This window comes from Gasterosteus aculeatus, chromosome 7, assembly GCF_964276395.1.
Source record: "Gasterosteus aculeatus chromosome 7, fGasAcu3.hap1.1, whole genome shotgun sequence".
Taxonomy (NCBI): domain Eukaryota; kingdom Metazoa; phylum Chordata; class Actinopteri; order Perciformes; family Gasterosteidae; genus Gasterosteus; species Gasterosteus aculeatus.
Genome location: NC_135694.1, coordinates 8,230,008 through 8,243,438, shown reverse-complemented (window position 1 = coordinate 8,243,438; position 13,431 = coordinate 8,230,008). Strand labels below are relative to the sequence as shown.

Here is a 13,431-nt window from a genome sequence, read left to right as displayed (position 1 = left end):
GAGATCAGCGGATCGCAGAATGAAAGATGAGGTGGTGGAGATGGCGCAGACGGCGAAATAAAGAGGCAAGAAAGCACAAAGTGTGAGGTAAAGCGATGCCTTGAACATAAAAACTCTGGAAAACATAGAAAAGAGAGATTAGATGAAATAAACCAAGGTAGTGACATCATCACAGCATGAAAGAGAGAAAGTAGGAGAATGCAACAGAAACGTGTGATAGGGTAGTAGGGTTTGAAATATCAACATAATGGTAATTGGAAACCGTGGAAAACAAAAGGTAGATAAAGAGCAGTGCAATACAAGGATTATACCGGCACAGAGACCATGGTCATGAGAGAAATAGACAAAAGGAAAGGAAGACGACGACGTTGTGAAAACATACACGGGAGACCTGAGAGAGAAATGAGCTTGAGACTAAACAAAAAGGCAAAAGCGGGGAAACGCAAAAATAAAGTGGCTCGAATGAAGTGGGAATTGAATGAGTTGGCGACAATTAGACGTTCAAGGGCGCCTAATTATCAGAAGGGCCGTTTAGTGCGAGTCATGCCGCCATCCCGATCCACGGGAGCGTACCGCTGCCGCGCCAGAAGAAGAAAACAAAAAGGATCTGTATGATCTCATTGTGAAATTTAATGTCTTAATCACACCGAAGAAAACGCTTCGTCTTTATCTTTCTGGCGGCGGCAGCAACACGCTGCCGCGCGAGTAGGACCATCAATTCCAGCTTCCTAACAATTCCAAACGCTACATATTGGAATTACCCGATTATTCATGAACAGGTAGCAGCGGTGTTTTTACTGTGCGACACCCATGGGTGCTGTTTACAGAGTAATACTGTGTGCATCAGTAAAGAACAAGAGAGAGGGGGAGAGAGAGAGGGAGGGGGGTGGAAGAACTGGTGAGATCATTTCCTGTCTGGGAGTAACGGGTGGGGCTGGCAGAGGGAAGCAGGTCATCTCGCTGCAGATAAACAGTGACCAAACACATTTATGAAACCTGCCTCCATTAGAGGACTACAAGAAGCATCATTATCGTATGACCAAGTGTGCGGTTTGAACCAGAGAAGACTTCGGACACAAAGCGATCGGGTAAAAGAAAGAAAAAAATCCTCCCGTCTCGGTCAGGCGCCCCTTTGAGCAGAGGAGCCCCTCTAGTGGAGCCAAGGCGAACTGGAGGGGGAACGCTGGTGGGCTTACCGTCCAGCTCCTCGTCAGTCGTCAGCTCGTCGTTGGAGCAGATGCTCAGGACATTCACGAGCATCTCAGTCACTGTTAAGAAATGAGAAAAAACTGATATTTTACAGACGTGACCCCTATTTATTCCCACATCGACAATCGGCAAATCGGAGCGTGATTTACGCCTGGTCAGGTGACAGATTCAACCCTCCCCCTGCGAGGAAGGCAAAAATCTGCTCGGCATTATACCATTGTTTTTTTTTTTTACTTTCACTGACTTGCACTTATTGCCGATCTGCAGGATATCTGGTTGTTAAATCATGTGATCTTGAACATGAATGAAATGTCCGCGCCACATTGCCTGAGGCCGAGACATTTTCAATGACCGACTCAGGAAACTTAATGAGCATTACGACTCAATGGTGCAATCGGGTAGAAAGCGACTTGTAATCAATGTTCTCATTTGACTACATCGGAAACATGCTAACAATGTACGCGTGCACGTGTGTGTGTGTGTGTGTGTGTGTGTGTGTGTGTGTGTGTGTGTGTGTGTGTGTGTGCGCATGCTCACCCTTCTCCCCGACGAAGGGCAGGGACCAGGTGAAAACGTCCATGAAGTTGGGCAGCCAGTAAGGGTGAGGTGAGCAGTTGAACTGTCGGATGTTCATTACGTTGTTCTCGTACTTCAGCACTGCCGCTGAGGGTGAGAGAAGGCGGGGAAAGGTGCTCGTTAACACACGTGCACATGCGCACAAGGGGCCGATATGCCAGTATACACGTCGAAGCTTGTGCCATCTCCCTTTTCGGTCTTTCATGGGCTCACACAGCACACGTCTGAAATCCATATTGCAGTCCATGCTTCAACAGACCAAGAGAAAGCTTCAGATGCGATTAGCGTCCGTGTCCGTTACCAGCCGCCACCCTGTTCCCACCCGCCACTTAGAAACACATATCAAGGTACAGATCCCTCCGTCGGACCGTAAAAGTGTCATTAAGACAGGAGAGGGTTACCCGCAAAGTGCTCTGAGAGAGAAGATGGTTGGATGGAAAATACCGCCGTCTGAGGAGCTAAGAGGATGCACAATAAAATCAGATGGATTGTTTCAGATGTAACATTGGAAAAAATCAAAAGAAGAACCAAAAAATGTCTACAAACAAAAATTGACAAAAGGGGGGAAATCACTGCCCTTTTTTCTTTAATCATTTACTAAATAAATCACATTAATACTTTACTTTCCGAATACTTTTGGCTGTTTTTGTTCTTTCCCAATCCTGGCTAATGAGTCAGTAGCTGCAGGTGTTCTGTGCAGACTGAATACAGAAAACCAACACCAAAGAGCTCTTTTTGGCTAAAAAACAATCGAGATTAGTGCAAAGTGTCCAAAACGCCGCCAACAACACCTGGAGGCAACTCAACATTTTGTCAGATGCTGTCAGTCAACCTTTGGGAGCCTCGAATAAAAAGATCAGGTAGAAAAATACAATATACAGTGTTGTCCTAATATTAAAACGTTTACCAATCTCACACTCTAAACAGAAGAACAAATATATCTGAATAAGTGTGTAAATTGAGGCTCTGAAACTGCTCAGGCATCAAATGAAGGTAGCTATTGTTTGATGGGGTCGATGAGGGGGGAAGGGGATCAATCCCCGTTTTTCCCGCTTTGCAACATTTCCTCTGTGTATTGATTACCGCCCCCAGTTGGGAAAGCGTGTCTGTCATTCTCAGGATTGGATAAGTGAATAATGTCACAGAAACATCCGGCTCAGCATTTAGGATCTGTGGGCTGAGCACTTTTCATTAGTTAACAGAGAACCAGCAATCCCTCAGGAGGAGGAGGAGGAGGAGGAGGAGGAGAGATGAGCCGGACACAGCAAGGATAATAGTCACGGACACCGTATGATCATTTTTCAGTCCATCTGACACGGACATGGGACCATGAGATGCAATCGCTTACTCCTATCTACTCGCTTTTTACCATCATGAGACGGTTCCTTTGTACACTCCTCTCAAAATCAGAAGGGGTTCGCACAATGACGCAGCAAAAGCGAAATCAAGCAGTCCGCCTGCCGACTTTAAATGGTACAGGTTGCATGTTGGGTATTTCTCTGGTTCAGTGTATATTTAGAGCGTGCCGTATCATAAACACGTGGTCTCTAGGCCTCGCGGACATTGAAGCCACACAGACCACAGAAGGCCCCGCGTGACCTCACCCGTGATTAAGGCACGGTGTGAACGAGGGTACCGAGGAAAGCACGAGGGCAACCCTCCATATATACATTCATATCTGTGCTGTATATAGAAGCCCTGGCCTGTCATGCGTACGCGGGGGCCAGTCGGGTGCCCCGGGTTGGGTGGAAAGCGGACACCGCGGCTGGGTCACCACGGGGGACTTTCCTGCCTCGGTCGAGAATAGCTCATCAAAACCGGCATCCCGAGCAGCGATCACCTCGGCCGTAACACAAAAGGGGTCAGAAAGCATCCCGCTGGGCTGGAGTTGGCCCCAGTGTGTGTGTGTGTGTCTGTGTGTAATCAATGCGTCATGGTAATGCATATAGTGCAGTAACTGTGCAATCAAAGCATTACATTCCACTGCAGTCGCCTCCTTATCCCAGGCTGCACAGACGAACACACACACACATACACAAAAATCTCCTGTAAGGGAACATCATGTACCGTGTAATTATTGTCCTGGTATTATCAATAGCGGCAAAACACCGTGACACACATGCACAATCACACACACACACACACACCACTCAGACGGGGCAGCGGGTCGTGGTGCATGTGCGTGGGGGGCGAGCGCGTGGGCAGGCCTTGCATAAACATCACATTCTGCATAAACATGGTCGGAGCGGTTGATTGAATGCAGCCACGGCAGCCCGGAGGTTGGAAGAGAGGCAGAGGCGGGGGGAGAAGGTCAGCTCCCCCCGCCGTTCCTGCCTTCAAATCGGATTCCCTTTAAAGGAACGGACACACCCGACACCCGTAGGAGCCGCGTGTCCCGACGCCGCGCGTCAGCCACTAGGTGTCTCTGCTGCTCCGGCGGCGGCGAGCAAGGGGTAGCTGAGGCCGAAGCCTGCTGCCACGGTAACACGGATACTGAGCCCGGGGCGCCAGCTCATTCATTATTCAAAAGGGAGTGCCTTGAGCCGGTTGCCCCGGTAACGAGGACTGTTAAGTCGGCTGCGAGGAGAGGGGGAGATTCCCGCTGTCCGCGGTGACTGCATATCTGTCTCTGAGGCCTCTGGTATCAAGTTCCCTGGGATTACTATTCCAGGCCAAGCGTTCCTCGGCCCATTACATTCAGCGCTCCCCTCCATTTCATGTCAGACTCGTGGACGGTGGGGGCTGAATGCAGTCGGGTGGATCGATGAATAAATGCTGAAATTAACTTCTTTTTGAGATAATCGGCCAATGAGACTATTTGTAGTGGCACGGAAAAGTGAAGCCCCCCCCCCCCCCCCCCCCCCATGTTCACACAACCACTTGGTTTGTGTGCAAGAACCTTGATTTGTTTGAGAAATGACAACAAGTAGATGAGGACCTCAAAATGATGCTTATATCTGCACTCCAGACGCCATTTAATAGCCTTTTCTGGAGCTTTCAACCACATCTCATGCTGCTCTCCAGTGTTTGCTCAGTTGATGTGGATATGCCGGAGACCAAAATAAAGTAAGCCTTAGATTTGAATATATACAAAGAGAAACGGAACCATGAGTCAGGTAAATAAGCAATAATTGATGAAATCGCAACAATGCCCAATCCTACGCACTGCACTCGACAATGACCCATAACTGGCCACATGTTATACCGAGATCAGATGCGGACCAAGTCGAGCCTGTACGGCGTGTCGTTGTTATTATTTCATGTTTAATCCCGCATGTTTACAGGAAACTGAAGGGAAGCCCACTAATGACCAGAGTGATAACAGATGGGTGGGCATCTGAGCCAGGGAAACTCTTCTCCCCGTGACGGGGGTGGGGGTAGGGGTGGGAGGAGGGGGAATGAATTCCCTGCCGCGTTGGCGTCATCACCCGTAGCTTCCTTCCTGCTATTTATTCCAGCAGCGCGTCAAAAGCGAACTATGTCCAGTTTGACCTGCGAGTGAACTAGAGGGACGTCCCGACCCCGTCACAGCTTCAGCCTCCAAAAAAACAAAAAAAACATCAACAAATGCATTTGGGTTCCCACTCCATCAGTCCTGTTTCCAGCTCCCCGTCAGGAACGCAAGGGAGGAACTGGACATTTATGTGGTTGTATAAGATTTTAACAGGTGTGGGGTTGAATCCAACCCAAACGATCCCTTTATAAAAATAAAAAAAGACACAGCGCTGCAAGTTCAGTTGTTGGCTTTCAGAGCGAGTCAATAATAATGCAGCACAAAGCATTACGTTCATACAAAACCGCAAGCAATCGCCAAAGTGTGCAGTTGCAAACCACAGGCCGCTGTTCCCCTCTTCTCCCTCCCTCTACACTGCAGTGCCTTCAGGACTGGAAGCCTAAAAATTTTTTTTTTTTTAAAGTGAAAGTGAAAACTGCTAAATCACTGCTGCTGTGTTTTCATTTGCTCCCCCGCCAGCGCTGGAGGGCAGAGAAGCTGTTTGCGGGGGTCAGCGGTGCGACGGACAGCTGCTCAGCGCCTGCCACTCACTGCACGGCCCGACCCAAACGACACGGGATTGATGGGCGCCATCGGCCCCGAAGCTGGACCTCATCTTTATAGAATCACGTCCTGAGCATCGCTCGGGTGTTGATCGACCGGACGCTGCCACAAGTCACCACTCGGCCGCCGCTGCTGCTGGTGGAAGAGTTGTCGTTTTGCTCGCGGCGCCTCGCAGATGTCCTCCGCCTCCTCCTGCTTCTCCAACGGGAGACGAGGAGGCGAACGGGCCGTCTCGCTGGTTTATCTGGCCGACTCCCTGCACTGTATTGATTGGACCTGTCGATGCCTCCGCCCTCCCCTTTAAGATTCATGGGCCCATTGCATTGGCCATCAATCACGGCACAGCCTCCGTTCGCTTCCAGCGCAATCAAGAAGCTCAGAGAAGACCGATTCATTACATTCAGCAGGCAGTTGATAAAAGTAGATTGAGAACCAACTAATTACATGACCACAGCTTCTTGGCTTAAGGGACTTTTATTTTAGCGCTTGCTCCTGTATTCTACTTTAAAGCCAAAAATCTTGCCCCTTTATGACAGATGTGGTCGAAGAGAAAAGTGCGTCTCGTGTTGAAGCAGGAGGTGAACGAGGAGAGAAATAAAGAACACGTCGTCCTGGCAGTAAGGAGGCATCAGCGAGCCTCGTTGAAGTTTGGAAAAATGAAACCCGGAGTAAAATTTTCCATTCTGATAACCACTCTTGCTCTGGCAGGCACCTGATCAACTGAAGGTCAGCCAGAGGCCGCTGAGGGCCGGGGACAGACCAATTTCCATATTCCATATCGAGCGGGAGAGGTGTAACCGATTTGCCAATCGGCCGCCGGAACTAAAAACAACGTGCGCGGGAGATCGCTCGTTTGTTTGTTCACATTGTGTTGTGCTGACCGTGAGGACTCAGAAGATTAGTTGGCATGGTGCACATGGGGTCCTAATAATAAACAACACGACAGACAGCCAAACTGTCGTTTCTGCCGCGGGAGGAGGGGTGGGCGGGGCTGTAATCTTAGATCGACTAAACACCTGCAAATGGGGCAAAAGAAAATAGAAAAAGGACGGCCCCCCCGGCCCCCCCGCCGCGCCCTCGTGAGATGCACTCACACGGAAAAGCCCCGCACTGCAAAGCCGTGTAGCGGCATTTCATAACGAGAGCAATTGCAAAACAAAGCAACGTGCAACCAGCACCATCGCTCTTTCCTTCCCATTTCCATTTCCTGTGGTTGGCCCATCGCCGCCCCCACAGCCCAAGCAATATACTCGCTGTTCTCCGGGGAAAAGTGCTGACTCGGAGCACAGAGGCAAGCCTATCTTGCTGCGTAGGCACCGTAGCACAGCATAGGGCGCCGCCAGGTGCCAAGCCGACCCGGCAGCACGCCACTTCATTCCTCACCAGCTTGATCTCGAGAATTGACGGGATCAATGTCAATGTCGCATGGATTATTGTCACCGAACAAGTGCGATACTGGAGTCCACGTTTTGTGTATTAAAAAACGCTAAAAATGGTTATCCGATGAATGAAACTTAAGACTTAAGCGTATTGGGGTAATTGGAAAACAAGAGACTCACCCTAAGAGGAAATGTATGGAACTATTTAACGTTTCTCGTTAAAGGAGGCTGCAGACAAATTGTTTATTTATTAAGATGGGATGCATAAGCATCACTGTAGATGTGCTAGTGTTACTGTAAAAGGCTAATTTTCTTCCGCCAGTAAAACAAAAGCCTCCAACAACGTGAGAAAGTTGTCAGTACCATTAGCTCAACTCTATGGAGCTTTCACTCTTCCAGGCCCAAAATATAATGCCCTGGTTATCAATTTCAAAAAACTAATTTGTGTGGTGTTTGCCCAGTGCAAAATGGTGGGGAGCCAAAGCATAGTGGAGAGGGAAGGGAGTGTAAACTGAACCAAAAAGGGAGCCAGATATTTTTCTCAAGTCTAAACCAGAGATAAAAACAGGTGGGCTCGTGAGCCCCCGGTAAGCAATGTCAGCTGGCGTGTTCTACCTTGGCCCCGATATTCTTAGATGGTGGGAAAGAACATTGGTAATGCTCTCAATTAGTTCTTGCCGTGCTGTGCAAAATGGCACGCTAAAAGTATTTAGAAAAGTCCCAATGCTGCAAATAAGAAACTTTCTCATTTTGAAGGCGCTGCTTACCTTTGTTGTTGTAGACATCTAGGTAGTTGGGTGCAGAGAAGATAGTGATAAGGGACGGGAAGCCAGTGGTCTGACTCTTTCTGTACATGCGATATCTGGTGAAACAAAAGGAGAGGCACGCGTTAGTAAACACGACAACCTTGTGCTTGTGGAGTAATCGTTGGGTGTCCATCCCCTCGAGACACGATTAGCAGCGAGGGTTTTTATGGCCTCTTGTTTTCCCCACTCGCGTGTGTTTGTCCTGTGAGCTGATGCATCAGCAATGGGGGCCACTGGGCGCAGCCTCCGGAGAGTAAATCCCTGTGTAGTCAGCGTCACACAGAGCCACCTCAACATTCAACCCCCCCCCCCCCGCCTCGGAGCCACCGGGAACGTCTGTGCCGTGTTTGGTGGTTTTGGATACCTGGCTTGAGGTGAACTAGCTTCAGAGGATTTGCAGCAAACTCTTTCGTATTCATTTTTGAAAAAAGCAACACATATAGGAGAGTCACTAACGTCCCCGCGGTCTGAATTGGCTCGGGGCTGCAGCCTCACCTGAGACGCCTCCACTGGTCCCGTGTGACCACATGACCGCGGGGGGGAATGGTAAACAACTGTGTTGCCGCCTCAACCCCGCTTAAAGGGGAGATCGGCTTGACACATCCACCCACCTGCCCGTCGAAACACTAAAAAAATCCCGCTTTCTAGAAGAAAGCTTTCCAGTGCGTCTGAATGTGAAGTAAACAAGGCGTTGTGACAAAAACGCCACAATCAAGCTGCCGCTTTTCAAAGTGGTCCGCGAGGATCCTACAGTTCCCATCATGCAGGATTCGCTTTTCATTCCTTGGATTACCACGACGGCTCTGAAAAGGTTCAGACTGCACCGGAAAACCGGCTCGAGTAAAAACCCAGCAGAGCACCAGGGTGGCTTTTCATTTAATACCCTGGACTGAGTCATTCTGCTGCGTGACAGTGTGACGGGAGACGGAGAAATGCCACAACACTTACCCAGCATCCTGCGCTTCATGGGCCCGGATGACAGATAATAAGTTATTGTGTTGTAGAAAGTCACAGACTGCAGGGTAGCTGTTGAATGAAGAGACAAACATTTGGTTTACTGTAAGATGTAGAAGAAACAATCAATAGAAATAATGAAATACAACCTTGATATTATTGATTGTGCTGAGAGAAACTGTGGATGTACACTGGGTTCAAGCTAAATTTGTTCTAAAAGCCGGTGTGGCTTAGAAAAGCAAGGTCGCCCGCAAGTGAAGGCTTTCATATCAATTTCGAATTTAACCTAATTTGAAAAAAACGGCCCGTTTAGGGGTCTCGAACGCGTTCGCCAGCCAAGGTATCACAATCCACACATTAAGCCATAACGTGCTTTCCTTTTTAAACAAGCCTCCAAGCCGTAGGCGGATGAAGAGAATGAAAGAGATGAAAGAGAGAATGAAAGACTCTGGAGAAGGAACGTCAAGCATGACACATGATTCATAGCAGACGGTTTTCTTTTCCCGAAAAGAGGGAGATCGTTCGGGAGCGTTCGAGCGTGCGTTATGCTCACGCCGATGGATTCGGTCTGTGAGGAGGGAGACTAAAAACCGTACCGCCAACCATGAGGCGTGCTTTCAGGCTTCTCTGTGCTACAACAAGTCGTTTCTCAGCACCAGCTTCCACGGGAACGAACCTCTGCCCACGATGAGGCAGAAGACGCCGACGAGTCTGATTGACATGAAAGTCACGTAGCGGCTTTTTTGGGGGCATCTCCATTACAATGTGCAGTGTGAAACCTTTAGCAATGCTACTACATGGATCAGTAGTCTTTTATTGTTTTTAAACCCCAGAAAAATATCCGTGAACGATCTCAAAATGCACAAATATTGGTTGTTCAAGGATTCAAAGGATTTTTTTTGTTTGTTCAAAAAACAGTTATGACTTCGTATTAAGTTCTGTAATCCCAGCTCAACGCCCCTGCAAAATCAGAGCACAGCAATGAAGAACGCCCACGTGAAGCAATAAAAACAAAACCATACGTTTTGACTTCCGACCTCTCGGGAAAAGTACCAAGAGATTTGTGTTGACTTTAATCCTGCAAAACAAATCCAGCGTGGCGTTTGACTGAAATGCTATACTTTTATTGCGGCTTTATTGCATCTCTTAATGTAAATGTGAGATGTGAGACTCAAAAGTTCAGAAAGTGTCATTAACGATGGTGGTGGCTCATGTAGATTAGAGAACACACGCACACCTCACAACAAACATCTGCTGGGAGGGATCGGAAAAGCAGTTGCCGAGAGGGAATTAAAAACCTAATGAGTTTTGGGGGGAGGCGGGAAGAAATAAGGAATAAATGTTTTATTTCTCACTTTTCGTGCAACAGATTTAGATACATGCCATATGGAGCCCTTCTGCAGACAAGGTACATTTCGTCCTAGGTGTTTTTTTAAAGTTTTGAGCGTCTCCCATCTGTCTGATAACAGGACACAGATGCTAATGAGCCCCTTGGACAAAGCGAGGATTGTCGAACGCGTTCAACATTGCATGTTTCCTATGTGAAAATGAAAGCTTCTCATTTGGTTTCATATCAATAGCTTGAATTAATACCCATACAAACAAAACAGGAAGGAAAAAAAATCAGGCGGATAATTTTCACGCTGCTGAGTGGCGGCTAAAATGGATGCGACCGTATTCAAAACACGTGCAATTTCACGGCTGAATTGCGTTTATAAAAGAGTTACGAGCGCGCCTACGGCTCTGGGGGTGGAGGGGGGGGAGAGGGGAGTAGGTTGCTGCAAGACAGAAGCTAAAAAAGAAGCTGAATGTTTTAGGGGAGCTGAGGAATTGCTCTCCATCTGGCTTAAACTGTCTCATAAATCCTGCATGCCAGCGTGATGCCAATTAGCGACCGTGCCATGGGCAGATGTTGACAAGAGGGACACTGATGAAAACAGGACGGCGGAGGAATTTTGACCAAATGACAGCAGGCTGACCAGGGTGCTGGTTCACTGCAAAAACACGGAAAAAAAGAGCCCTATAAACCGGACATCTATGTTGGCTCTCTCCTCAGCTGCAGTGTAATAGCTTAGAGAAAGATGTCAAGCCCATCAGGCAAAACACCCCCCCTCCTCCTCCCGATTCCACAACGGGCGCAGCGCTGGGAGTTCATCACTGAGCCCGGACATTAAAATACTATTAAGTCAGTGGTTATGAAACACCTGTTCACGAGAAGAAGAAAAAAAAAAACGGAAATGCAAATCAGGAGCCTCAGGACATTTCGGAGTACTTCTGCCAGCCTGCCCCGAGCGCGCCGGGGCCCGGGCGAGCATTGCTCGGGCCATAATGACAAACAGAGCTGAGCCGTCTGGTAACGTGCCAGTTCACTACATTTGGTGACTGCGCGATCTTCCCGCACCCCTGTTCCTCTGTTTGTTCAGTTCGATCGGCGGTAATGGGGGGGGGGGGGCGCGTAAACTGTGGTGGCCGGCAGAGACTTTGGGACTTCTTTGGTGTCCGCCGCGTTCGCACAAATGTTGGGGAATTTGGAAGCCGGGGTTTGTGAATCCTCAACTTCTTCGTTTTTCGGCCTTCGTCTTTTGTTGATGATTAATTAAGTACTTGAGCAACTTTCATTGAGTTCCATTATTCTGCTTTGGAAGATGTTCATTGTGTTGTGACACAGTGTACAGCACAGCCAAAAAGAAAAAAACTAGTCCGAAGACTAAATTAAGAAAAATGTGCTTTACGATTATGGTTACTGAGAACATTAGCATTTAATTCCACCGTCCAAGACTAAGTCCTGGCTTAATGTGAATCTAATAGACTGAACACTCCAGATGCTATTTAATGTTAGTGCAGAACCAAAGCTGCTATCTGGCTGGCTGTTGGATGGAATGCTTTATGACATTATATAAGGCATTACAAAAATAGTTAATTAAGTAACGACCCACACAGGAAAAAATTTAAATATTTTTTTTAAATATTTTTTCCGACTGTAAGAGACGGACCACTCACCTGTAGAAGTAGGAACAGCCTCGCACTGTGTTGTGTGTGAAATGCTCTTGGCTCTTCTCGTTCCCAAAGTCCTCCAGGGGGTCGGACCACAGCAGATCGCACATCGGTCCGTATGCTGGGGGCTCTTTGAATCTGTCTAACTGTGGAAGAAAAATTGGGACTTGTGTCAGCCGTGTTGGACTGGGTGAATGCGCATTCTGCTGCAGAGTATACACTTTGGCCACCTCTGGGAGAGCGGCGGCGGCGTGATCGGAATTCAATCGGGACTCCGACTCACGCGCTTGCTGAGTGATTTCGAATTCTATTCAGGGTAGAAAGGAGTGGAATATTTAGAATATACGGTGTGGAGGACGTAATCAAAGGCGGCACTCGGCTTTCAGTACAAGGAAGCCTTTTTTTTTCTCTTTGGAAAGACATGATAAAGAAACTCAATGACAGCCGTATTTCTTGGAACAAAGGAACATAAATGACTTGTTCAGCCAAGGACGGATCTTTTTCGTACGAAAAGTTTGTAGATTACTGGCTGGGTGGAATGATGGACAATTCAATAGAGCAAATTCCATTATGCATGCCCCCTCATTGCTGCCATAAAATACATTTGGAATTATTGCATTAATTTGAAAGCAGGTTTGGTCTCTTAACATTTTTTATTTTATTTCTTTTTAAATCAGAGTAAAGACCAGACCTGTAGCTTACATTCCCTCGTGTCCCGAGTCCTGAGCAGTAATTGAGACACATCCGGGAGAATTACTTCAGGCATTGCAACAGAGGTTGTTATTTACAGAGCCTATCACGCTAAAAGAAATACAGTTATCTCCTCATTAACTTTGAATGAATGCACAAAGTACACAAGGCTTTCAGGGAGCTGCAATTGTATTTTTAAAGCCATTAACGCCCCCCCCCCCCCTCTTGCTGTCAAAACACACACGCCAAGCAAGCACAAGCAAAACTGTAGCTTTATGAAATGATCGAGAAAATGGTCTCAAATCAGACACATACTTTCCTGATGTCGTCAAGATTTGTGATTTCTGGAGACAGTCCTCCGTGTACACACAGGAACTGCTGGTTCATAAGGGCGGCCAGGGGAAGGCAGTCGAAGGCGTCCATACATGCGTCATACACTCTCTCTGAATACTTAATTCTACCTGTCATGGGGTGGGGGGAGGAGGAGGAGGGGGGGCAGACAGGGCAGGGAAAGGTAAGCATTCCAAGTCAAACAACACACTCGTACACTGAGGCTCACAGTGTGCTAGACTGCAGAAGGAGAGGCTCTCCAACGAGCCATAAAACCTCCCAAACACATTTTTAAGAAACAGCATAATTTCACAACTCTTTTGTATCCCCCCCTCTCCCCCCCGTTCTCCGCCAGAGTGCAGCAGAAATAATTCTGACTCCCGAACACATCGCTAAGGTCAAAGATGGTGGTAAGTCCTTTAAGTGAGTGTTTCAG

General features: G+C 47.9%; 1 protein-coding gene across 4 annotated transcripts in view; it reads right to left on the bottom strand.

The window, feature by feature from the left end:
• The window catches only part of LOC120821676 (protein phosphatase 3 catalytic subunit alpha), a 51,743-nt gene that overhangs the window by 9,088 nt on the left and 29,224 nt on the right, over positions 1-13,431 (bottom strand). For all 4 annotated transcript variants that reach the window (XM_040180533.2, XM_040180536.2, XM_040180535.2 and 1 more), the window contains exons 5-10: positions 12,981-13,126; positions 11,982-12,121; positions 8,976-9,053; positions 7,989-8,083; positions 1,747-1,872; positions 1,197-1,268 (exon numbers count right to left, since the gene is read on the bottom strand). In XM_040180533.2, the coding sequence (XP_040036467.1) occupies positions 1,197-1,268; positions 1,747-1,872; positions 7,989-8,083; positions 8,976-9,053; positions 11,982-12,121; positions 12,981-13,126 (657 nt within the window). The remainder of the gene's footprint in view (positions 1-1,196; positions 1,269-1,746; positions 1,873-7,988; positions 8,084-8,975; positions 9,054-11,981; positions 12,122-12,980; positions 13,127-13,431) is intronic.